This window comes from Galendromus occidentalis, unplaced genomic scaffold, assembly GCF_000255335.2.
Source record: "Galendromus occidentalis unplaced genomic scaffold, Mocc_1.1 scf7180000077488, whole genome shotgun sequence".
Classification (NCBI taxonomy): Eukaryota; Metazoa; Arthropoda; class Arachnida; order Mesostigmata; family Phytoseiidae; genus Galendromus; species Galendromus occidentalis.
This window is the reverse complement of record NW_003805476.1, coordinates 79659-104862: the sequence shown is the minus strand read 5'-3', so window position 1 is coordinate 104862 and position 25204 is coordinate 79659. Positions and strand designations below refer to the sequence as shown.

Here is a 25204-nt window from a genome sequence, read left to right as displayed (position 1 = left end):
GCCCCACTTGTTTGGTGGGAGGAGTCTCCCATGTTGCTCGAGAACATAACATGGGGAACCCAGCACCAGAGGACGCTGAAGTCGCCTGATTCTCAGGTCTTCGCTTCTGACGGTGAGGGGATCCGGCATCACCACGTCTCGCGCTCCGGGCTCGATTCAGTCGGAAGGGTCGAGAGATCGCCCCCTCGACATTGTCGGAAGTGATTTGCCGTAGAATCTCTTGGAGACACTCCTCGAAGGCGCATTCGCGTCATTTGCCGGCCGCCTCTTCGTAGGTCTCCTAGCTGGACTACCGGTGTCGCTGGCGTCATCTGGCGGCGGGCAGAGAACTTACCACCGGTGTAGGCAAACAAACACCTCCGCGGGCAGCGGGGTCCTCAGGGGGACATCAAATTGAGGTTCCTCTCGTTAGCCTGTGGAAGATAGACCAGCGAAGCCGGTGAAATCCTTCCTGGCGGGGGAAACAGCGAGGCTCCCATGATTACGAAAACCTCATCGGGGCTGCACCCAACACCCAACCATGGAAACTCTCGAGAATTCGCGAGGGACGAATTGTCGCTGAGATGTCTTTCCCTCTGTCGCAGAATTGCCCGATTGATCTCATGACCGTGCACCCGGCTGATCAGAGAGGATCCATGCTGAGGACCAGGCGAACGTCCAGACGTGGTGGATGAAGAGTTCCCTATTCCCTGAGGTCCGATATGAGCCTCATCCTGCAAGATTCTTACTGACAGAAAGAATACACGATTCAAGAGAAAATTTTCCTGCTTTTTATTTCTGATTTGTTCCATCAAGTCTCCATTTAAGTAATGAATTGAAGCATCCAGTTATCGGTTTCGCTAATCGCCTCTCTCGAGTGAACTGACTGACATGTCCCCATACAGCACGACAACGCTGCACGGAGCTTGCTTGCCTGGAGCACTCTGTCGACGTGGGTGTTGTCGACGGGGAAAACCTATTGGAGTTCGTCGCGGTCGGCGACTCAGAATTTGGTGCTGGGACCTCCCGATTCCACTTCCAGCATCGAATTTAGGCTTCTCTTCCCTGACCTAATCCTCCAATTCGAATTATCAGTCGAGAAACAGGGAAGAAAACGGTTGAGAGGCGATTGGGTGGTTTAAGGGAGCACTTGAGGAGGTCTGGGCACGAATCTAAGGACAGAGCTACTACACGTAGTAAGTGAATATCGATCAACAGACAGAGATGAGAGAGCTTCGCTTTCACTTTCCAAACTTGTTCAGAACAAGTGAATTATACTTTCGTCGTAATTTCGGCCTCATGTTTTCGAATTCGTTTCCTGAAACGCACGCGGAAGCGAGTTCCTGAAACTCGGATGCGTGCGCTCAGCGAGCTTGACCATCGTCAAGTGTCATCAACGATCCTTATCGGTTTGGAAGATTTTCAATCCTTATCATCGGGGGAATTCTTTTTGTTTCGATTCAACACGTTCGTTAGTTGTTCTTGTTGTTGCTTCTGTTGTTAGCCATTCATGTCTTAGGGTATACGTTTCGGTGTTTCACTGCGTGACACTATCGACTCGTTTCGTGTCAATTCGCCGTTGTTTATGTTTGTAGGAGTCGCGGCGATAAGATCGATCTCGATTGTTCGATTTTGATTTTTTTTTCCGGATGGATTGGCGCCGAACTTGCATCGATCGACTGATCGAGTTCTTATCTGTTGTTGTGAGTTTCTGTTGTTGGCGTTGTATTCTCAGCAATTGTTGTTGACGCTCGCGTACTGTTTGGTGAGCGGCCGAGGCCGAACCAAATGGGGAGATACTTCTCGAAGATGTTGGTACTATCAGATTTCACCGGGATTTTTGTCGGAATTCCATAATCAGATTCTGTATCTACCAATTTCACTGGCTCATCGATGCCGATGCCGACGAACCCTCAATAATTGCAATAGGTCTAGAACATAAGGCAGACTCGAGTTTCACGTATGTCTGAAATCACATGACCGCTCTGTGATCAAGGGATGATTCAGCATCGTTACATTAATTACTATGAGGAATCGAACGCAAAAGCGATTGCCTGGACCAAGGCGAAATTCCGCATGCACCGTTCTGTATAGCTACATGTGTACACATTCAATTTGGTTGTTGCTTCAATCGCTCCTTCGTGCCGCCAGGAATGGCTGCGGAGAAAAAAACTCAATCGGTAGAGACGCCCGCTATGAATGTTCGTGACTCGACCACGCTCCAAAAAAAAACGAGGTGCGAACCGTGTGGAATTGCGCTGTCAAGAGAACTGCTCGTTTTCAAGGGATTTCATCTAGCGCTGATCAGGTATTTCAGCATCAGTCCACCACTCGCTGTTGCGAGATAACAAATACTGCTCGACCTCTGCTACGGGGACATCAGTCCAGTCTCCAGCGCCGTAGTCGGGACACCATCGAGGGGTGCGATCGCTCATCAGAAAAATACGACAAGCATACCACACTCGCCTCGGATTCAAGGGAGCCGTTTCAAAGGGTCTTACGTGGGGAGATCTCGTCAATCGATGTACAGCCTATCTTGCAGTTCCGAATGAGGTTCAGATGAACTCCCATTGTCGCGGAGGTCGTCTTTGAACGAACAGTTAGCAGTACTAGGAATAGAAAACTTTCAGTGATCCGGGTTCGGTGGTTTGCTTCCTTCTTCTCACAGTTTCAGTCTAGCTCCGAATCGTCACAGGCAGGTAACCATATGGTGGAGGAGTGTCCATTTGCTCCCATTTCATCAATTGACATTATCAGCTAGTGTTATGAATGATGATTCAATAATGACTTGATTCAATCGTACAGGCTCGATCAGTTATAGTTTTGTCGTTGGTGTACTTATCGTCGTTTGTATATTGACTATTTATCACAGCTTGCTAAACCTTTGCATCATCTCATTTCCATGGTTTTGTACACGGAGGTTTTTGGCTCTTTACATGCGAACTATATTTTCATTCTGTTGTTGTTTTCTTCAACGTGGTTGGTGAACCGATTCGGCGTCATTTTAGCCTCTCCATTGGAAGTTTGTTGTTCTGGAGATTTGTTGTTCTTAACCCGCGCGTCGGTTGTATGCAATTCGCTCTTCGAAAAAATACTAGCAACGAATCATCAACAAACAAATCGGCTAACGGCAATTCTTTAGAGGAAGCCGAGCTCGGCTCTGATAATTCGATGAAAGCAGGGGATTCCAGGGGGGGAAAAGTAGGCTCCGCTCGAAACCAAGACCGATGAGATTTATCCTGTCTGGACATGGATGCTCAGGCTCTTGGTCGATCACACGATTGCCGATAGATATCAGTCGGTTTCGAGGGCACGAGGGGGGTGGGCGCGTTGGCGTAAAGTTCGGAAAAGATTATTGTATGTACCTCCCGCGAAAACCAAGGATTGCTGCCAGTGGGAGAACTTGATTCTGTTCTCGAGAGAGATTCGCGCCGCGGAAAAGCAGCGCACGGGAAGCAATGCTCATCATAAGTCACTCAACTGACTATTGACTCGGTGGGAGAGAACTCGAATGACACTGACACCGACTCGGATTCCCATCATATCCGCCCATGAACAATTCGGGGATATTCAATGCCCGTCGGCCTGCTTCGAATCGGTCGATGGGAGAAGGAGTCGAGACAGGGGAACGCAAAAAAAAAATTAAACGAGAAACTATCGCATTGACTGTACTGTATCGGAATAATGAAAGCGGCAACGGAAAATTCTTGGTGTATCAATCTCTCCTCGGAAGAAATTTCTCATTTTGCTCAGTTCTCCTTGGCGACACCCAGTGGTGACATTCTTCCTTCCTCTTCGTCCTTATACGCTCTTCCTCTCTGGCACAAGGCTGTTCCACTCCATCCGTTGAGTCAGAAACAGTCCGGTCCAGCTTCTCACTCAATTCAATAATATCGGATTCCGTATCACAAGGGACTGAAGTCACGAGCTCCGCCGTCATCATTATCACGTTATGCCGATGCACGCATGCGATCGACGCTTCATCACAATCAACTGTTGGCATTCTGGTAAGGAACCAACGAGAATGCATTCGAGTCTGCGGCGAGTCGCCGAGTTCGTGTTGCGCGAGCACCGTGTAACAACAACAACGCGTGTATGTACAGGAGAAGAAATTCCCCTTCCATACAACTCGGAGTTTTATCAACATGATACGCGATCCGCCGTCATTGTCTGTCACCTGGGTTGTTGAATTTGAGCGTCACCAATTCCAAAAACGCAGTACATCATATCCATGAGATACATGTAAGACGAAAAGTTTCTCTTCAGTCCAGCGAAATATGGTCGAATATTGTCATCGAGTTTTCATCATCATGAATATTGTCGGAGAGGGGAGGAGAGATATGCTTTTCCTTATATAAAATCCTAGTGTAAAAGTCAAAAATCACCATCGTCATGAAAACCATGATCTCGACGTATAATATAGTTCATCTCTGTAAATTCAAAACATTCGTCGTTTGAGTTTGTTGTTGAGCATCGGTAAGGCGCCACGTTAAGGTGGCTAGACAGTGCAACTCGGACATCTGGAAGAGATAAGGCCGGGCGCGGCTAAGGAGTGAGCGAGCAGCTCGCACACCGTTCTCAGTGTACGGAGGAGGCGTAGATCGAGGCCACCCGAGTTTCCAAGCTTGAATGGCTGACCATTGTCGGTCGATCACAGACTTCAGTAACCAGCTTCTGTCGGAAAGAATCCGAGCGGGTTAGTTTGGACTGTGCGGAGGCTCTCACTCATCACGTGGAAGAATATTCCGTGGGGAGAGACCGAGCAAGAGACTCGCGATCACTTCGCCTCGTAGGAGAGCATTCGTATCGCCCACCTCCTTTAACTTCCTCGTCTGTCCGCTTAGAGACGCACAGTCAAAAACGTTGCTTGCACAGGAAAGGCTTGCTTGCATCGACATGCACGCGTTTGGCCCTGCCCAGCAACCGAATACGACGCCATCAGCGATGCGGCGATCATCTACCATTCGATTCAATAGGCTTCTTTCAACCTGCAGTTTCAATCAGCCGCAACTCCATTCAAATCCCATCATTGAACGGATCGGCTCTGATCGTCGCCATCCTTTAACGGGGACAAGCCCGTAGCGAGGCGAAATTTCGATCACTGATTGCTCCCCGCTCGGTCGTGACTCCTTGCATGATTCGATGGATCGTTCGACGGAGCATACGTCAAGATAGTCACCAACGAATCGATGAATGATAGGCATGATCGACTACTCAAGTCCGTGTTTCTGTTTTGTTTGATCGCCCCTTCAACCTTAATCGCGAGGTTGTCTGTTCGGGGCCCGAATGAGATCGCAAGACGCAGGTGCAGCAGCTGTTTGTTGATTGATTCAGTATTACTATTATCGTCATCATCATCATCATCTTCATCATGGATTATAACTGTTCATAATGCGAATTGACGTTCGGTTTATTCGTTTCTATATCATGATTTGTTTCGGTATGTTGCCCGCGTAGAATTCCTCAGCCGAGGACAAGAGCAGACAAGGAACGAGCGGCAAGCAAATACCCTTTTCGCCGGGCAGCTTGCCAGAAATCAAGGTGAGCGAGAAAACTTAAATCGGAACCTATGATTGAATAACGACTAGGGACACAGTGTCTGCCTTGTGTTCGTTCGTTCATTTGCTTGCTTGATTGTAGCTAGTTTCTTCCTGGTACTGTTGCCGTGTAAAAATTCCATCGTTCACCATCACAGGGTTCCATAGGGACCAAGAGAGCAATGCATGCAAATATTTGGACGCATCCGGACTCAAACCATCAAGCGGTTATTTGGCTGCTTGCTTGTCTGCCTGTTTCGAGGTGTGTAGGCATATTTTTCTCAATTCAATTAAATAGCGTTTAATCACCCGAAGATTGTAGTAATAATAATAATGGTAATAATAATTATCTTAATTATTATAATAGTAATATCAATCTCCTTGACGAGAGCAACCAAATGTGCACATTCATCTGACTTTTCGAAAGCGTTTCTTTGGACCGACTCGAGAGTCAATTCGCGAGAATCGCCGAGCCTCGTCAGAAGCGGAATTCACAAACCATGGTCTCATAGAAAGACGTGCAGAAGACCGCTCTGCTGCGGCACGCATGCTCGCAAGCTGGCGGGTCGGCAGACACGCAAGCAAGCACGCCACGCTCAAATCGCGTGCTCAGTGATCACCGGAATATTAATTGATTGATTGATTCCTAAAAAACATCGAGACATTCGAACCGGGGCGGACGAGCGAGCGAGCGGGCGGGTAGGGACATCGGAAGCCGGTAGCTGGTATGGCAAGTTACCATAGCTTGCATGTTCGCCGCCTCGCTTATTCGATGCACTACAACATTGCCTCATCGCATGTATTACAGGGCTAGAAGAAGAAAATCCTAAATCAATTTCGTTCAATGATCCGACTCCGCGTGCGCTTGTGGTAAAAGCTCCCTGTGTACGACACCGCGAGTCAAGGACTCAATTTTCGGCGGAGTTCGTCGAGAATTCTGAGCGAGATCAACAACTTATGCCCCCTTCCTTCAGTAGGTTTCAGGGAAGGCGTCTTCCTTTCACTGTTCGGATTTCTCCCGCGGCCTTCTTTCATGATCACTGACTTATGCTCCTGCCTCGAAGTTACAAGGTATCAACGGCATAGAGTTCGTTCCCTTAATGTGTCGTAATCCCCGTTTCCTCCGTCATCACCATCATCATAATCGAGTTTTCATTCTCAATAAACCGTTATTCTCAGAGGTCGGACACTTTCAATTCATCACCAGCAACAGGGGTTTTCTCTCTTCGATAGCGATTTTCGGCTTCCTGGAGCTGTATCTGTGTGTATGTCGTGGAATTTGTTAGGAAATCGCTAGCTTTGCTCGTTCCTTTTCTGGACGGCAATCGGAGCCGTTGTTCGAACGTGTTTCTCATCTGACATCGTGTCACATCTGAATCGCAAACGACACAACGTTCACAGCTTTCAATTGTTCAAAACGCGACAAGATTTCCTTCGCTCTCTTCGTCTGCATCATCATCTTCATCAGACATCCCCAACGATAGTTCATTCTTCCAAGTTTACGAGGCTGAGTGTCAGGTTTAAAGCCTTTTAAAGCCCAAGGACTCCTCAGCTTCATGTTTCCTGAGCATGAGGCCACGTGTAGGGCCGTAATCTCAGGGGAAATTTCACGTGATAATGTCTCAGCTCTCAAGTCTGACTGATTCTCTTGCCAGAAAATACAGCTTGCCACGAACAACCAAATATCATGATGTCAGAATACCTGTGTAATTGTTGTGGTATTGATAGTAAAGAAGTGGGCATTTAGGCTCGAAGTGTGTATCGTTAGACCGTACGTTGTCCGGCCTGTATCGTAGAAGACAGAGCGGAAAAGAAAACAGAAATCCTCCTTTCGGGGGATGACTGTTCCACCGCAGGCACAATCGTCGAGGTCGAAGTGCTGCCTCGTTTTCGTGATCCGGCGTTCCTCCGTTCTGTTCTAGTGATCTTCTCCGTTTCCCAGTAGATTAGTACTACCTAACTTTGATGGTTACGGGGATGGCTCTGGGAGGCGTTGCTCAGTCAGAGTAGTCGCGATCGACGAAACTTACGACGAGGCGCCATCAGCATCGGTTGCGGAACGGAAGAGTTCGAGCCGAACCAATAGAGATGCTAACGACCCGCTCACAGGGATTCGAGTCTCATCTGCCTCCCGGAGTTCATCTCCCGATTACTCTCGCTTTTAGTAATTCGACTTCGCATCATTATGTTTTTAATTGAAATATGTTGAAGATACCGCGCTCTAGGGTTGCTGCTCCGTCCGACTTCGCTGGGGGAAATGCGGTCGTCTCCGCATCCGGGATCGAGATATCCGCTGGGGACATCGAGTTCCGATCCGGGTTTGTCTTCTGCGTTTCCATCATCGTCGACTCGTTTCTCATTATTCTCATCATCGTCTTCGCTCCGGGTTTGTGATGATGACTCACTGTCTTCAGCACTGGCGTCAGTAAACTTCGCTCTTCCTGCCACTTTTCCGGATCCTCGTTCAGCTACGGCCCATCATTCTGCCAGGAGCCTTCTACTACGAGCTTCTTTTCAATGAGGTGGGAAAGGTAGAAGAATACAGGTAGGAAGATAGAATGATAGCTAGCTAGCTAGCAGAGAGATATGAGAGAGTGGATACCACGGGAAGGTTACAACTAAATGAGTGCTTTGAAAATAAACAAAAGACCAGGGTGGATCTACATCGTGAAGCTTTTGTGGCTCGGGGTCGTCCCTCGTGCAGCTAACTAGCACGCGGAGCAGTTGCTCCTGCTGCCGCCGCTGCTCGGAGTGGACGACGTTCCGCGGCCGAAATCTTAGGCAGGCACCTGGTAGTAGGGGGCACTCTGATACTGAGGCATGGCGTAGTGACCGTAAGGAGGCACCGCTGGATTAGCAGTTGGGCCCGCATAGTTCTGTTGATAGCTGCAAAATTGAACGACCCCATTAGCACCCGCTGAGAACTTCCGCCGGAAATTGCATCGCTAACTAATCAAGCGTTCATACATATTTGTGTTAGCCAGGTGTTATGTCTGTCTTAAGCTCAACCCCAAATCAGGATGGGTAGGAGGAGGGTACGATATAGGTTAGAGGGACATTATCATGAGGGTCGGAAGCAGAACGCGGCGGCTTAGAGAATGGGAAGTGTCTGAGAGTTCGGCCCGAGGGAATTATTGGGTTGTCAGAGTCGAGTTAGTGCGAGATCTGGTTGTTAGAGGGATGATTCTTTCCCGGAGCAAATCTTCCGGGAACATTCACCGACGATATCGAGGAGAAAACTCGTCAAGAGCTCCATCACCATGAGACCCTTAAGCAATGACGTCGGCGACGACGACAACCGTGACAACAACAAGAGCATTGTGTCACAGCCGATGATGAAAATGATCAAAATTGACACGATGATCCACACATCCGTAACCCACCTTGGAGTGTGGCCAATAGGCGAAGGTGCATAATTCTGCTGAGGAGAATGTGGCGAGCTGGCCCCCATAAACCCACTGTTGGGCCTTTGAACGGCCATACCCATACCCCAGTGTTGCATGCGATTTTGCGCCCCGCCCATTGCCGTCGGCGGCTGACTTTGGCTTGGCGGCATCTGATGCGAGCCGCCGCCTCCAACCAAAGATGATGGCTGTCCGCTCAACCCGTTCATGGTACCCTGTGTTCCTATTGGCATCGAGTTTGAAGCTGAGATGTCGTACCTGCGTTGGTGATGTTGTCCATTAGAATGACCGTCGCTGTGTTGTCTATTCTGAGATGTCCTGTCTGCAGGTGGCCTATCCCCTCTATCTCTGCGAGGCCCGTTCTGCCTTCTGTCTCCATTCGCAGCCTGCCTCCTATCCTCCCCACCCGTGTCATTACGTCTATTATCTCTGCGATCTCCGTCTCTCTGGGGGGGTTTCGGTCACCACCCCTGTCCGCGCCGTTCGCATCGTTACCCCTGAAACCAGAGTTCGTGTGTCCCTCCTCTTCTGATTGTTTCGGTTTTCTCTTGTCCATTCCGAATTAGAGTTCATTTGCTCTCAACCGGGCTCATCGTTTGAATCTCCGACTAACCGACCGACTGACTGACTGACTAACAGACACAGATAATAAATCCCTTCGACGAGAAGAATTCTCGTCTCTCTAGGCAATAGTTTGCTTCTCGATTTCCGTCCAAAGGTTCTCTCGTGCGATTCATAGTCCGATGCGGGGTCCTCGATGCGTCTATGGCGAACAACTAGCAAGAATGGCACAAGCAAATGAACTCATAGTATTCGAACAAGTATAAATCCAATCCAACAAAAAATCCGAGGAGGAGAGCGTACTACGACGAACTGAACTGGCGGGATCGGATCCGCATCATCTCGAATTCTCCGCTGAACTGGTCAGCGAGCAGACAGAACGGAAAAGCGGTTGACCGAGCGGGTACTTCCGAAGATCGCCGAGAAATTCGACACTGCGACGACAAAGAGACAGAGCGAACCCGAACATGCTCCGACTCATTCTCCCAACAACGAGACGATCCTCGTGAGAAATCCGATCGGGGTCGTCGTCAGATCGAGCTCGGCGAAGGAAAGGAATAAGAAAACCATACGAACGAACGAGAGTCGGAAAACAATCGCATAAATCAAGTTTGGAGCGTCAGGCCGCGAATGTGATCGCATTCACGGGGTGCTACGACCATCGCAGACAGGATACAAAATAAAGAGTTCTATCTAAAGCGAGCGTAGGGGTGCATCGAAATAATATAAGTGATGCACGCAGTATCCTTTTAAGCTCAAGGTGCGCATGGGATTCTCTGAGAACATAAATGCTGTGTTGACGATCACTCCCAGACAGAGCGCGCGGTCGGAGACTCTGCAATCGCTTCGGTTTCCCGAACGAAGGCATAAGAGCGACTTCGAATGCATACGAAGCCTAACTCGAGCTAGAAACTTCGGGATGTCGCGATCCGTCGTGAGGGGACAGGCCAGGCAAGTCATGATTCAGGTGTTTCGGACATCTTCTCATCGATGAATTCGCGATAACAATGCTTGTCATGCCAAAGGGACTCAGATCGGGGAAGAAAGGGATACATACCTTCCTCCGAAGCCAGACCTGGCGGGCATGGTGTTCTGACGCTGGAAATCGCCTCCATTGCGATATCCACCTCCATTGTGGAAGCTTCTCTGACGACTCATATCGGTGCCGTATCCCGATGACGACGATGAATTCGAACCGTAGCCCATGCGTCCGCCGTATCCGCGATTTCCGTACACTTGATGGAACGGCTGATTCGGATTGCGGTAGCGCGGCGGCTCTGCGAAAAAAATCGATCATCAGCGACCGCCGTTCTGGCAGCATACAGCATCACATTTGTGACCGTATGACAGACTTTCGCGCATCTCGTTCTACTCGACGTCATAGTACGTACGGTTCCTGCCGAAACGAGATTTGCTACCCGCGAGCTGATAGAGTTCGGGAGTGACAAGCTGTCCTGCTTCTTTGAGAACACCGATGAGATCACGAGCCTGTTTGGCATTTGCATTGGTGAAAAATGTGAATGCAGTGCCCGTGTTGTTCGATCTGTAATGTGAAAAACTCTGATCAGTATCGATTCCGTACGGTTCGACGATGTGCACATTTCCGTGAGAATCTCACGGGGTCCCCGCGCGAACAGGCTAACATACCTGGCAGTTCTGCCGATCCTGTGGATGTAGTCCTCGGAACTATGGGGATAGTCGTAATTCACGACGTAACGGATATCGTCCACGTCCAGACCTCTGGCAGCAACATCGGTGGCGACGAGAATGTTGCACTCGCCGTTGCGGAAGCCTTGGAGCACCCAATCACGCTCTTGTTGGCTCTTGTCGCCGTGAATACTGATTGCGTGGAAGCCACAGTGTCTCAGCCGCATCGAGAGATCATCGACCTTCTTCTTGGTCTCAGCGAAAATGAGAACTTTCGCATCTTTCTCCTCGCAGAACTTCCTCTGAAGAGCGATGAGTTTCTCTTCTTTTTCTTCTTCGCTACAAACATCGACCATCTGCGTGATCTTGTGGTTGGCGGAGAGCGATAAAGCGCCGATGTTCAGTTGGACGTAATCCTTAAGATAGTCCTCGGCCAGCGCCTTCACCTCCTTCGGCCAAGTGGCGCTCCACATGAGTGTTTGAGCGTCGGGGCGAATCTGATTGATAATTTTGCGGATCTGGGGCTCGAAGCCCATATCCAGCATCCGATCGGCTTCATCCAAAACCAGATAAGAGCAACGTCGACGAAGACTCAGCTTTCCACTCTCGAGGAAGTCGATGAGACGGCCAGGTGTGGCGATGCAAATCTCGCATCCGCGATCAATTTCTCGGAGTTGACCGCCTTTCGGCGCTCCTCCGAATATGCAGACGCTCTTGATTCCGGCGCCCCTTCCAAAATCAGCGGCCACTTGCTGTATTTGCTGGGCGAGCTCTCGTGTGGGTGCGAGAATCAGTACCATCGGTGATCCTGGAGGACGATAACCACGATGTCCGTTGTTTCCCCATATATGCACGATAGCAGGCAGCGTGTAGGCAAGGGTTTTCCCTGAGCCCGTCTGGGCGATGCCTACCATGTCACGACCCGACAATGCGATGGGGCATCCTTGAGCCTGAATGGCTGTCGGTTCTTGAAACTTCACTTGCTGCAAGTGTCTAATGAGAAAATCGGGCAGACTGGCCTCTTCAAAGCTTCTGTAGGGCATTGGAACGTTGGAGCCTCGGATGGTGACGCGCAGTTCCTGACGTTGTTGATCGATGTCTTGTTCAGTACGCAATTCGGTATCGGGATGTTGGCGGTAGAAGTTCTTTTGGAAGTCGTTCAGTTGCTCGTTCGCCCAGTCAGGCTTCGTCAGAGGACCCACAGGACCTACGGTTTTGTGGATTCCGGGACGGCCTACGGGTGCGGGTCCCCGGCCGGGGACGAAGCCTCCCTTGCGGTCGCCTCTGTCGACCATACGGGGAGGTCCTCCTATGCCAGGGTTTCTCCTATAGCCAACGGTAGCGCCCCCGTTCTGGTACGCTCCGTAGCCTCCTGGGTTTCCACCTTGAAACCCATTCTGACGGAACCCTCCTTGTCGCGGAAAGTCGCTGCAAAATCGAGTGCGGACTGAGTATTTTGGGAAGCGAATCTCGGACTAACTGAAAGAGCCCCCATCATCGAGCCACGGACCGTTGCAAAGGTCAGACCGACTAGACATGTCGTTCCGGATGTCCGCATAGGAGATCATCGACGCTCACTAGAGCCTCACGAAACCCGGGAGGTAACGCTAGCCCAAGCCACAGCGCTCAGAGCTCAATAGGCCTCGCTCTGTCAACCCACTGCAGCACCAGCGGCGGCAGCAGCGAGCGAGGCTGGCGAGGCATGAAGTCGAAAATTGTCACTTACCCGCTGGAATGACCATTTCTGAGATGAGCCATGTTGGTCCCGGGACGAGAAGGGTTGTTTTTAAACTGAACACTGGTCTTGAGGTTCAACTTTTACGAACCTTTGGGCCTTTTTTACAACGCGGAGACCCAGCGAAGACCAGGGTTGCAGCAGAGCCCAGAGCGAAGTGACAGCATAGAAGCTTGGCTTGGAGAATAAGGGAGGCGGGGAGCGAAAGAGAGCTATTCCGAGAGTTATCCCGCAGCCGTGCATCGGAACCCGCCAGCCGCTCACTCCAGTCTCCGGCTCACAACCATTTCGTGCTCCCCCTCGGAACTTCTCCTCGAAGCCCTACCGCGAACTCCTTCCGAAGCTCCTCGTATCTCGGAGCGTAGAGAACCAATCGAGCAAAGGATCTTGAGATTTCCGCCTTAGTTAGGGACGACTATGAGCAGTTTAGAATGCCGCTCCGCCGCTCCCCGCAGCGGAATTCTGGGAGTCCGGAGGTTGTCATGAGCAAAAAATCCTCCAGAGTGCATCCGATTACCCTCGGAATGATAGCAAGAATCATATACTCTGCCATTTATTGCTCGATTGAATCTCAAAGATAATCAATGAGTCAATGAGGGATGACGATTGTCTGACTCTCGAAGTTACGAGGCTCTGGATGAATTCGTAGGCCTTATCCACCAGCCGAGCGGATATTCGCACGATCACCGCGCAAATATTTGGGGTCTGATGCGAGCGAGCCAAACTCCGAGAGCCGAATTTCATTTAAAACTCAAAGCCCGGCTCCGTGTGAGTCGATATGACTGAAGCTTCTATACGCTTCGAAGATTCTGGAGCCATTTTGATAATATGGTCGACTCGACGTTGTCACCGCCGCTCTATGCCGAGATCGATAGCCGCGATGTTGGGCTCGTCCTCAATCATGATGAAGAGACGTACTCCCATCAGTCTTTGCTTTGATGGAGTTCGAGACTCTGTATACGTTTCTATGGGAGATTGCGCACGGGACGAGGGCGACGAGGCGTCTAACCATGGGAAAAATCGCGTCTCCCGACGGGGTAGTGGAGACGATGATGATGATGATCCTTGCTTATAGTCTTGATGGGACCAGGCGCCGTCTCTACCGTGGCTGAGGTCTGACACGAACGTGCCGATATATTTCCCTGATTCCCTCCTCTGGCCTACGGAGGAGCTCGCCCGGATCGCAGCTCGCCCATTGGAGTCTCATCTCGACCACGGTTCTACGAGACTCCTCCCGGCTCGCAGGATCGCGATGTGGCGAAACTCGACTTTGCCGCAGCCAGAGAGGCCCGCGACATCTACTTCTCGTATTCGGGGTTATCACGGGGACTCTCGGTCTCTTGGTCGCCCTCGCGAGTTGAATTCTCTGACCTGAGAACGGTCCAAGCCTAAGAATTCACAGAGGAGCGAGCCCCGTGAACTTCTCGAGTTTAGAGAGTCTCTGATGGCATAGATGGAAGGAATTCACCTACTCATTAGGTCTCAATTCTACGGCTCTAGAGGACGAAATTCTACCTTATCGCCTGAGGCAATCAGGTGAAGGTCATGCATTTCCGCTTCCCGTCTCGTCTCCGACCCCAACTTCTGAAGGAACATTCACCAGAATTTCGTCGATTCATCCTGGTTTGGGGTGGTCCTCTGACTGAGGAGCGCCTCTCCAATGGTCTCTCGCGAACTACATATGTTGCACGAGCATATTCGTTGGCTCCTCCAGGAAGCCAGAAACGTCGAAAGCACTGGCATTGTGTACGGTGACTCCCTCGCACGGTCAGAGTCTTTCTGATCTCCGGACTTGGCCGATTATGATTATACAGTAGAAGCTCGTTACTACGAACACGGAGGGACCGACGAAACTGGTTCGTTGTACCGAGTTTTCGCTGTAACGAATGCCGCTCAACACTATCCCTATGGCGAGCTGGCCAAAGGAGGAGAAATTCCTTGTTCGTTGTACCGAGAAATTCGTTGTAATGGGGGTCGTTATAACGAGCTCTTACTGTAATCCATGATAATTATGGATTCCCTAAGCTGGAAGACAGCAGACTCAAGGGCTCGAGAATACAGTGAACTCCCGTGTTTTGCGCTGGACGGTACCGGGCGGTTCCGCGAAAAACGAAGTACCGCGAATTTGGAGTCCCGCCTTCCACGAGGTACTCCGCGAACATTAATTCAGATGAAGCAGTAGGATGATTCTCTCCCGAACGTGGAAAGATTCGATCCGTCCCTAGAATGACTTCGCTCGCGTTTTTCACGCATCTGAGGAACTCAGTCGTGGTGTCGACTCTCTCCTCTTCCGCGATCTGGTTCGGCCACTCCTATAAATATTATCTGATCCGCTGAGCGATAGCATGCGGAATCTATTAAGAGTCGACAGAGGCTTGGAGTTTCCTCCGCCGGATCAATCAAGGGATTGCGATTCCGTTCGAATCAGAGCAGGGGAGCATACGTATTCAGGCTTGAATTCGCGAACTATCGCGGGCGCGAGAGTCGAATCGCGAATGATCGGCGCTTCGCTGTACAAAGACGGACGGTTCATTGTTTATTGAATAATCTCCACGTACGATTCCGGAATGACTTATGGACATTTCTTGAGACAACAAGCCCGAGAGAGGAAAATTCACAGAACCACGGAACAAGTTAGGATTGACCTACAAACACTCAATCTACATGCTACTCCCTCCAAACGGTATGGGGGGTTCCCGGGGGGCAACCTCCCACGAGACTAATCCTCGCTTGAAAAGGATCACAGCCATCTACCACGCAGCATTCTCGATAACAGAAAGTAACCGCCGAGAGCTAGGACGAAACGTGGGACGGCTCCAACGGCGCTTATCGATTTTTCTTCCCGAGTCGTAGGGTATCCCGGCAACTCCTCATCGGAGAAATGCCGCATGATCATGAGCTCCTCGTGCGGATGATACGCCGGGGAACTCTTCCGGCGTATCATCTCGACAGCTTGTTCCGTCTCGGCAGCTCGTTCTCTTTCCTTCAGAGGGGACTCAGCTTTCAGTTGAACAACATTTTGCACGACGCGAAACCCGTTATGCTCCAAGACTCTCTGTAGATCGCCAAAGAAGAAGAGTTTCGTCCCCGTCTTCAGGAAAAGTTCGGAGCCAAGATTCGAGAAACGGAGCAAACGGCCCTCCTTCCGCAGATATTCTCGCAAGGCATCACAACTAGCTTCATGTAGACCCCCGTATTGAAACTCGGTCTTCCCCGCAGACAAAATGATGAAGTCCATCTCTTCCAGGCAGGACACAAGGTCTTCGTGAGTCAGACGTGGATCATGGCGCTCATTGTACTCGTGAAGAACCGACGAAACCTTAATGAGACCATCTCTAGCAGCTATTATCGACAACAAACATTTGACTATGATGCCGCCGAGGGACTGTGCAGATCTGCGTTTGAGTGGGAATCGGAAAAGCCGACCGGGCTCTTCGACGCAACCCAACTTTTTGAGATGACTCGATAGCGTTCCCTCGTAGCACGGGCTCCGAGCGAGAAGATCTCTGAAAGTGAGAATGACACTGATCTGGTCGAGCGCTCGCGCAGAGACTAGGAGAAGCAGGCGTTCTCTACATGCTCGATCAACTCCCCCCTCGATACAACTGCTCCTCGTGGCCGGAGACGAACGCTTTCCTCCATTTCTGTAATGATCGCAGAGGATGCCAACCCTGGGATCTCCGGCCCCATTGTCGGTCCAGCTGACCACTCCGCGACTCGGAGAAAGCTCTCTGAGAGATGTGGACGTATGACTGGATTCAGATCGGGAGTTGGTCTCTGGAGAGCAAAATAACCGGATTGAGTCGAGGAATCTCACCCAAGGCTGCATGAAATCGAAATCCGCGAGCCAAGAGTCGGGAGACTTCGAGCTTCCCGGACTGACCTCTCTCCAGCAGCGGCGATGGCGACAATTTTTCCTTCCTGGTCCCCGGTGGCTCGCCTTTGATCGTCGGCGGTGGTGGGCTATCTGGTGGATTGAGATTCCGGGTCAGAATTGGAGATCACGAAATCCGATGATTGAATCGACCAAATCCGACTTTCGGGATCGTCGATCTCACTTACATTTGCATATGCCCCTGTCAATGCTGATTCCAGGGATTTCACGGATGAACTTCTTCAAAGTTTTCTTGTGTTTCAGATCTAGTCCGAACTTTTCTTTGTACGCTTCTCTCATCGATGCAAGGCGCACTTCTCCGCGTTCCATGAGCAGAAGCACTAACTTGACTTTGACTCGTGAGAGACCTGTCGAGGGCAAAACCTATCAAAATCACCGGCCGCGACCTATTTGATGGGGAGCCCCATTTCCCATCTTTCGCCTCCCGCCTCGTCCGAAATTACTCGAAGCTCAATGATCCGGAAACACTGACATCTCGAATTGCTCTCGAAGGAGTTGCGAAGCGGAGATACGATGGTGAGATGGAGCATCAATCGCGAGGGATGAATTCCGAGGGGCAAAGCTCACCAGAGTAGACGACCTGATCTCGAGCGTCGACTTTGACTCCATCAAAGGAGCGCAGCCAACGGCTGAGTTTTGTGTCCAGGCTCAGAGCTCTACCGAAAGTTTTCTTGTAAAGCTTCCGGATGCGTTTCAATCGGTAGACTCTTTCTTTTAGCAGTATCTGAATATTCTCTGACTGATTCGACATCCTGATTCCGTGAGCGAACGTCTGAAACAATTCCTGGTCGTTCGATGCGAAATAATTTTATTGACTCACAAGGCTCGAACATCATCGTGTTCTCTGCCTTGACCGTAAATCGTCTCTCGCTCGGATCAAAGGAAGATAGTGCTCGGCGTCGGCGGGCAGAGGCACGCGTTCCGGACACTCACCTTCACACGAGATCAGTGATGTGGGGGAAGAATGTCGTCGAACCGGAACACCTCAGACTCAAACGTTCGACCGGATCACCTCAAACTTTCACCAAGAGGTGAATCGTTCGTTGAATGCTTCATCGAGTCCCGGCTTCCCCGGGAGACGGAATTCACCAAAACTCGGCTTCTGTTTTCAGCCCAACTTCAAGGGAGGAGGTCCGACCCTCTCTCAACCTCCCATCCCCACCCCCAATATCACTGTAGGGCAGAGAGAGACGAAACAGATGACCGCAATCCTCTCTATACATGAAACAGCCATTTCGGCGCCAAAGTTTGTCCGCAACGGAAGAGTTCCCCCCTCAGCAACACCGGAGAAAATTTTCGCTAAATCGATGCATGAGTATCTGAAGATGCGCACGTTCGGAGTTCATGAGGAACTAAGCCACAACCGCGTGGCAAACGGCAAAAAAACCCTACATCGTTTTCAGCGGGGGCAATCCAAGATGCCAATGATCTCCAAATCTCCGAGAAAGCTCTCTGGCTTTTCAGGAGTTACGACGAACTCCTCCCATTGCTCCGGTTGTGTGTTGATTGGACAGACTTCGGCAAACATCTATTACAGCTAAGTGTTTTCCCCGCGAGATGTCGAAACTTGTGCGCCGTGACCGACTTGGAGTTTCCCGTCGATCTGATCGTTTCCGTCCCCGCTAAGGATTTTCTCTCACCAGTCTGGATAGTCGCGCCCGAAAACCGCGGCCCAGAATGCCGGTAATAATAATGAAAAACCATCGTCACATGGCGTGCAGTCCGAACTCTCCAAAAAATAGGAAAAATAGAAATTCCAAAAACTCGGAAGAAATAGAATTCCACAAGCGCACGCCGGTCAGAGTACTCAACAATCAATAAAAGCGAATTCAGCTAACCATGCTCGACAATCAACCAGATACCACTACGTCGCAGACTTGGATGTCAGTGCCAAATCCGATGAAAGTCACCGCCGCGAAGAGAACTCGAACCGTCGGTGCGACTTCCTCGCATCGTTCGAGGACTACGCGCTGGTCGATGGAATCTATACAGGAGCCCCTCAGATGCAGGTGGCGTAGTTCAGAGGAATCTTCGAATCTGAAATCTGGTCGGTCTCAGAAACCTTGAGATGTCGGCCCTCAGGGAAGACCTCGCGAATCTATCGGGTCTTGGAACGTGCGTGCATAGAAATACATCGACGCTCTCGAGAAGTGATCTGGGGGCCACCATCAGCGACTTCTTTCATACCGCATGGAACGAGCGATCGAAGAGACTGCGAAATACTTCCACGAAAGAGTCAACGAGCAGGTGAAGAAGTGCTTCTTCGAGCTCGGAAATACATAAATGTAGAAGTTCTGAGCTACATCTTGATCACACCCATCTTCGGAATCGATGGAGCCAAGGCGCAGGAGGCATCCTTTGGGAAGATCACGAAAATCTGCACGCCCAAGGAGCGTTGAGAATCCAAGAGATGTTCGAAGGTAATGGGAAGACCGATCGGAGACATCCAGGAGCGACCGGCCGCAGAGAGCGCCAACATCTTTCCTCCCCAACGACACCGAAACAACGCGGGATATAACGCCGGCGGGAAATCCAAAGACGAACAAATATACGTCCCACATACCCTTGGCCTCGAACCAGTGAAAAAATTACCTCATAAGCATCTGCATATCCAGGGAAGGGAAAGACGGCGCTACAAAATTCCAGTCCCAAGGAGAATCGAGTCAGCCTGAGAATGTACGAAAGAGCCGCCAAACAATCATGGGATCCGCAACAATCGGAGTCATCGATGAGGAAGGAAGACACCATCTGAGTTTCCAAGTCATGGACAAATAGTCAGACACGGTGCTTTCAGCAGAAACAGGCCTCAAGCGATTGGCCGCAGAGCGAACTAGCCAACCCGGGAGTCTGACAAGGGAATACGAAGACATCTTTCAGGAATGATACCTGGAAGACAATACGATTCCAGTGCAACAACCCCCTCGTGAGGCCTTAGAGGAACCCTTGATCAAACAACTCATGAAAAAAGGGTGTTCACTGTAAGATGAGACATTTTCGCGATCCCACGGAAATGCCCATAGCTCGACTCTCGCCCGATGGATTTCGGATTGCTTTACGGTTTTGGAAAGATCTCTTTAGGGCACATCTCTCTGCCCCCTAGACCTCAGCTGTGTCTCCCACCCATTCTCTCGAAGTCAGCGACGAAGTATGACTTTGGTGATTTCCGGGCCCCAACACACCAGTGAGAAAAAAAATTCCCTGTCATCGATTGAATTCATTCATTTGGAAATGTTGGCTGAAATGTGCTGCGACTTCTTCGTTTGCCCGCTCATCAGAGTTGATGGTGGCTCAGGTGGGGACTCCGCGCAAATTTCCTTACCCGATACGACGCGCTCTTAATCCAAGCGAATCAGACCTATCGGAAGCGGGGTGTGAAAGCATATGCGACCATGACAGACATACATACATTTTATTTTAGATGTTTAGATGATAGTACAGCGATTTGATCGTCTCTCCAGGACGAACACGATTCTCATGTAACTTTGAAGGTCTGCATCGCACTCCGGCCTGGTTTCCATAGAGATTTGGCGTACTCGACGCAATCTGCGGAGGGCTCGCCTAGATGAGCGGCGCAAGGAAAATTCCGAGACAGGCATGGGAATTCCGCGGCGTCCGAGAGCCGCCATCGGGGAGACTTATCAGGAAACACTGGTCTAGCCGAGAGCAGAGGCCATACTGTTCACAGAACACAAGATATGAACGATAAATTGTGGAAGAAAGACATTGCGGCCAATGACGTAGTCGTCTTGCTCTGGGCTGAGCAGCTCCACCATCCGTTCTCGGAAGGATGCATCCCTTCCCATGAAAAAAAGCTTCATCCCATTCATTCTTTAATTTCCATCAAGATATCTTGGTTCCTGCCGCCGTATATCTATGTATTCCTTTGACGTCGGCGCTTCACGAGCGAAGCACGAGTCGCATCGCGGCATCTCTGACTTACAGCCCCAACAATTGTTCATCCGGAGGAGTGTCGTCCCCATTGTTCTCATAGCTGCGTCAAGGTTTCTCGAAAAGCTTCTCGAAACTCCGCCGGGTGTTGAAATTCCCCCGAACTCGATGCTCCCATTCATTTCACCATCCCGAGCGTATGGCAAGCGTCAAGGACCCCGAACCAATCTCTAGAGAGCATCATTGGGTTTCCATTCTGTGCGTCCTTCGTCGTTCCTGAGGAGCGCGAGGTCTCCCAAGGGCCTTCTGCCTCCCTCGCAAACGATGGAATCGCTAAGAAATTTCGTGTCCCATTGCATTTCGCCGGGATCTTGTTGCCCGCGGTCTCTGAACTTTCCACTTCCAGCGGCTTGTAGCTGGAGTCAGCTGTGCGCAGTTGTTATTGGCATTCATGGCAGTGCTCGGCAAGCCCGCTGTATCTCTCCTCCCGCCATCACTCTCTCTTCGGAGAGCCGGGATCTTGAACAGCGGGAGATGTGAACATTTGAATGTTCCTGCCAATCAATTTCGAAACGACTCGGTGGACGCAACTCGGACCTTGAAATACGTCGAGTTTCTCAGGACTAATTCCCCGACTTCTAAAGATCTCTTCGAACGTCCGGTAATGGATGTTTCTGTCATGATCATGAGGAAGAAAACTACGCTGTTCCTCGAAGTCAGTGAAGATGCCACGATCCATGGGCTCAAATTGATGATTCAGGGAATTCTCAAGGTCAGTTCAATCCGAAATTTCCATGATTTTGCGCAGCCTGTGGTCGAGAGAACCCCCGTCGCTGCGGGAGAGCTGCCGGGGGGAATTCTCGAGATGATTCCATGCACATCGAGTGACCCTCGCGAAGGAAAGCGATTCGTGATTATTTTATGGACGATCGTTCGATCCCCATTAGTCCGAGAAGGTGTGCCGAGAAGGTATGAGGATGGAGCCGGACCGTGGGAGCGGCGACGGAATCGAACTGAGCGTCTCCTCCCTTCCAGTGCGCTCCAGAGGAACAGCGACTGTACATCGGTCAGACAGAGGTGGATAACGACCAAACACTCGTCGCTCTCGGTATCTCCGGAAGCAGGACCGGACCCCACTGCCCTGCAGGCTTCGGCTTGGCGATCGGTCCCGAAGCGTTGGATATCGCTCCCCTCTCGTGGCCGTCCGAATCTCCGGACGTAATGAAAGGTCAGGAAGCGAATGTCGAAATGACCTGTTCCTGACTGTTTCGAGCTAGCTCAATCTCAAGCCAGCCATCGGATCGTTCAGGGCAACGGGAAGCCTCGGGTCGATCCCCGAATCGGTCACGATCAATAATGCTGTTCAGTCAAACAAGCGTGACGAGCGCTCATCTCTAATTCGACTCTTCGTCGAAGCCTTGTCGTTCTCCCCCTGTTTAGAGAGTGTATTTTAAGCACCGATGAAATTGCACTGTTGTTCCTCTCTTGACTGTGTCTTTATTCGGACGATCTCTGATAGGATTCATGACCCTTTCTCTTCTTATTATACGAATTAACGAATCTCGATCCGAACTGCATAGCTCTCTTGGATCGCAACGCTGTCTGCTTGAGGCCCATGGAATGGGCGAGCAGCCTCAAAATAAGTTTCTTCCCTGCCCCATGATTCTGGTGGAGCTGCATCTTCAATGATATCGGCAATGAGTTCAAATAGGCGACAAGGTTCTCGTCGAGGAAAGGGGTCCGCACTTCCCTGCTGAGGTCTCCTATGACGCGGTCGTCTCGGCCCATGTTCCTCCACGAGATCCTGTCGATATCTCGGGCGATACAATCTAGGAGAACGGTCCAGTCGCGTTCTTTGAAACTCGCTGCGTGACGCGAATAGCCACCTAGCTGCTCGTCGGCGCCCATCCCTACGAGGAGGACCTGAAAATAATTCCAGACTGAGTGTTCAGGAAATCCGTCCTACGCCCCCCTGCCACTGGGGGAGACCGACGATTCAGCCGTTCAAGGTCGTGGAGATACCCAGAAAGGGAAATGCGATCCGGGGGAATGTTCCATCTCCATCACTTTCACTGAATGCCCTCCAGTTTGGCAGCAGTTCCCATCAGTGCACAAACCTTGCAGAGGCTTCGATGAGGGTCCTTGGTGTGGAAATCGTAGCCTTCGCCTCTCGCGGCGAACCACAGCGCGAAACCGATGGATTCGTCCAAGACGGAGTTCATTGGATAAATCAAACTTGGAATGTGACCATCGAGCTTGGCTGATTCGACCTCTCCATGCGGTATATCGACGCATATCAACCTGAGTTGACCACCTAAAACTCGAAGCTCTTCGAAAGCCGCGATACTCGATTGACGATCCGGTGATTGATACGATGCAACGCCGTCGGAATCTTTGTGTTCGAAGGCGACATTGATGAGATCGAATTTCTTCTCAGGGTAAGTTTGCACAGCGAAGGCTGCTATGAGCACAGAATCGATTCCTCCAGAAAAGAGAATTCCGATTGGCAGGTCCCTACAAAGTAGTTCGTTTAGTGTCAGAGCCGGTAGAAATGGGGGATGATTTCATTCCGTCACCAGCGCCCAAGATGAAACCTTCGAGGGGGGAACGATACCAACCGATGTCGATCCGAAATTTTTTCGATGCGGGTGACCACAGCTCGCCGAAAAGTCACGCCGAGACTCTCGACCGCGTCTCCGAATTTTTCAGTCAATGAATCGAGTTGTTGCGCCAGATCGTCGTCCATTAGCTCTAGGTTTCCGAGACTACGATTCAGAGGTACTCGAATAGGGCATGCGATCTTCAGCCTGAACGAGAGGAAATAATATCAGGAGATTAGTGTCGAATCCTCCCCGTAATCAGTGATCACTTGAGAACACAATTCGATTTCCATGACGAATCTTGATACTTACTCAAGCAACTGAACGTCTTCGAGGGTACTGCAAGGAACGAAGCTATGGAACAGCTCGCCCGTCGGAGAGTGGTCCCATTCCAGTAGGGAGAGAGACGAGTCGTTCACATCGTACACGTAGATCCCACGGACGGGAATCTCTTCCCAGAACTGCGGGTGGCCGCAATAAAAAGATTCTGATGAGGTCCCGAAGTCGACGGTGTCGGGCGATGGGAGGCGAGCTCCTCTTGTGGTCTGAGCGATAATGTCCGAGAACAAACCTTTGACGAGCTTTCCGGACACGCCACCGATGTAAGTTGAAATCCACAACAGGTCTTCCGCACAAGCAGGCATCTCCGACCGAACACATCTCTGCCGAACAGAAGTTTTCCTGTTCTTGAGCAGAAGTAGGACAGTGCCCACGGTCCCCTCAGACTACCAATGATCTGAACAATGCCCTCGAGCGAGTGAGTTTCTTGCAAGGCTCGGAAAAGCGCTCGAGAGTCTGACTGCTCAGGCGATGTCGACTGCAATGAATCGGAATCGCTTAGATAACCTGGAGAGAAAGTATCGAGGACACCGTTCATCCCGAAGGCAAAATGCAGCCTGAGCTTCACCTGCACTAGTTTTTGATTGCTGCAGGGAATCGGCACGAGCGGTGCTTATCCCACCTGGCGAGAGTCAGCAGTGAAAAATAGCAAATACCTCGAGACCCTCGTATATTTCCCCGTTGAAACAAAGGAGGCCCTCTTCGCTCTGGTGCGGTTGAGAGTCCGAGCCGTCACCTCTCAAACTTAAAACTGCGGCGTGAAAAGTCAGCGACGTGGAATCCATGTCCAGGCATAATGTCGACCAGGAGTCAGGTCCTCGGCGCTTCAGCAGTAGAACAGTAGCATCATCCTGGAATGAGGAACTTTTATGACCGATTTTATTGGAGCATCTCGATGAAAATTCGGAGTCTCGAGAATCGGAATCGAAGGGAGCGAGTTGCGAATGTTCTTGGTATCTCTTGTCGAGCATCGATCGTTGACCGCAGAGAGTGGTATATATAAGACTGATATTAGAGCGCGGATCATCCATCTAGATCAGCGGCTACCCAAATCGAGATCACGTCAATTGTTCGATCCTTACAGGAAGACTCGGAACCGACTGATACCCAAAGCGTTGCTGTAGCGGTACTCCACAGATCCGAAAGTCACCGCGGCTCGTCTGAGGTTTTCTCTTCCTGGCCCATTTGGAATTAAACGGTCCTCAAGGAGGAACTCTTCCGAGGAGTAAACTCTTTCGGTTTCATCGTCCGACTGATATTCAGAAGGATCCTCTAGAGCGGTGGATCAAGACGATCTATCGAATTCCAGTCATCACACATGCACATAAGCGCAGGTCGAAACGGCGACCAATCAAGCAATCAGCGAGGAAAACTGTCAATTGACTCTCCCACGACAAGCTTCTCCGGTTCGATTGTGAGCTGAGTGTTTCCTGTTGACTCTTGACACGCTTTCATATTCCTGAGCTGAATGCGAGCTTCCACACGGCGTTCGACTTGATGGAGCAGCTGATCGACGCGACGCTACAGAGGGGTGTATCTACCAACTTGTTCCATACGTCGAGATCAAGGGATCTCGAGGGTGATCTATCCTGCCCGAGGAACATTGTTATCCACGACCC

At 50.6% G+C, this 25204-nt stretch overlaps 3 protein-coding genes across 3 annotated transcripts in view; 1 reads left to right on the top strand and 2 right to left on the bottom strand.

The window, feature by feature from the left end:
- Positions 1-8293: 8293 nt before the first annotated feature.
- LOC100909028 (ATP-dependent RNA helicase dbp2) lies at positions 8294-13031 on the bottom strand. Its single transcript, XM_029112264.1, has 6 exons — positions 12855-13031; positions 11129-12556; positions 10873-11024; positions 10539-10758; positions 8900-9178; positions 8294-8402 (listed from the first exon to the last, which is right to left on the bottom strand). The coding sequence occupies exons 1-6, from the start codon at positions 12884-12886 to the stop codon at positions 8294-8296; spliced, it is 2220 nt and encodes a 739-aa protein (XP_028968097.1). The 5' UTR covers positions 12887-13031.
- An 8182-nt stretch (positions 13032-21213) lies between these two features.
- On the top strand, positions 21214-22125 carry LOC100909027 (elongin-B). Its single transcript, XM_003746039.2, has 2 exons — positions 21214-21418; positions 21682-22125. Exons 1-2 carry the CDS (start codon positions 21311-21313, stop codon positions 21907-21909), a joined length of 336 nt encoding a protein of 111 aa, XP_003746087.1. The 5' UTR covers positions 21214-21310; the 3' UTR covers positions 21910-22125.
- Positions 22126-22143: 18 nt separating this feature from the next.
- The window catches only part of LOC100908884 (asparagine synthetase domain-containing protein 1), a 40214-nt gene continuing 37153 nt past the window's right edge, over positions 22144-25204 (bottom strand). Inside the window, exons 2-7 of the mRNA XM_003746118.3 lie at positions 24242-24436; positions 23818-24063; positions 23559-23707; positions 23265-23453; positions 22764-23160; positions 22144-22569 (exon numbers count right to left, since the gene is read on the bottom strand). Of these exons, the coding sequence (XP_003746166.3) occupies positions 22144-22569; positions 22764-23160; positions 23265-23453; positions 23559-23707; positions 23818-24063; positions 24242-24370 (1536 nt within the window). The 5' untranslated portion in view covers positions 24371-24436. The remainder of the gene's footprint in view (positions 22570-22763; positions 23161-23264; positions 23454-23558; positions 23708-23817; positions 24064-24241; positions 24437-25204) is intronic.

Excerpts from the sequence above, each read along its gene's own strand:
- LOC100909028 (XM_029112264.1), bottom strand. The coding sequence starts at position 12,886 with ATGGCTCATCTCAGAAATGGTCATTCCAGCGG. Across the intron at positions 10,759-10,872 it reads ATCTCGTTTCGGCAGGAACC|AGCCGCCGCGCTACCGCAAT; the intron begins GTACGTACTATG and ends TTTTTTTCGCAG. Across the intron at positions 8,403-8,899 it reads CCTATTGGCCACACTCCAAG|CTATCAACAGAACTATGCGG; the intron begins GTGGGTTACGGA and ends TCAATTTTGCAG.
- LOC100909027 (XM_003746039.2), top strand. The coding sequence starts at position 21,311 with ATGGATGTTTCTGTCATGATCATGAGGAAGAAAACTACGCTGTTCCTC. Across the intron at positions 21,419-21,681 it reads TGATTCAGGGAATTCTCAAG|TGCGCTCCAGAGGAACAGCG; the intron begins GTCAGTTCAATC and ends CCTCCCTTCCAG.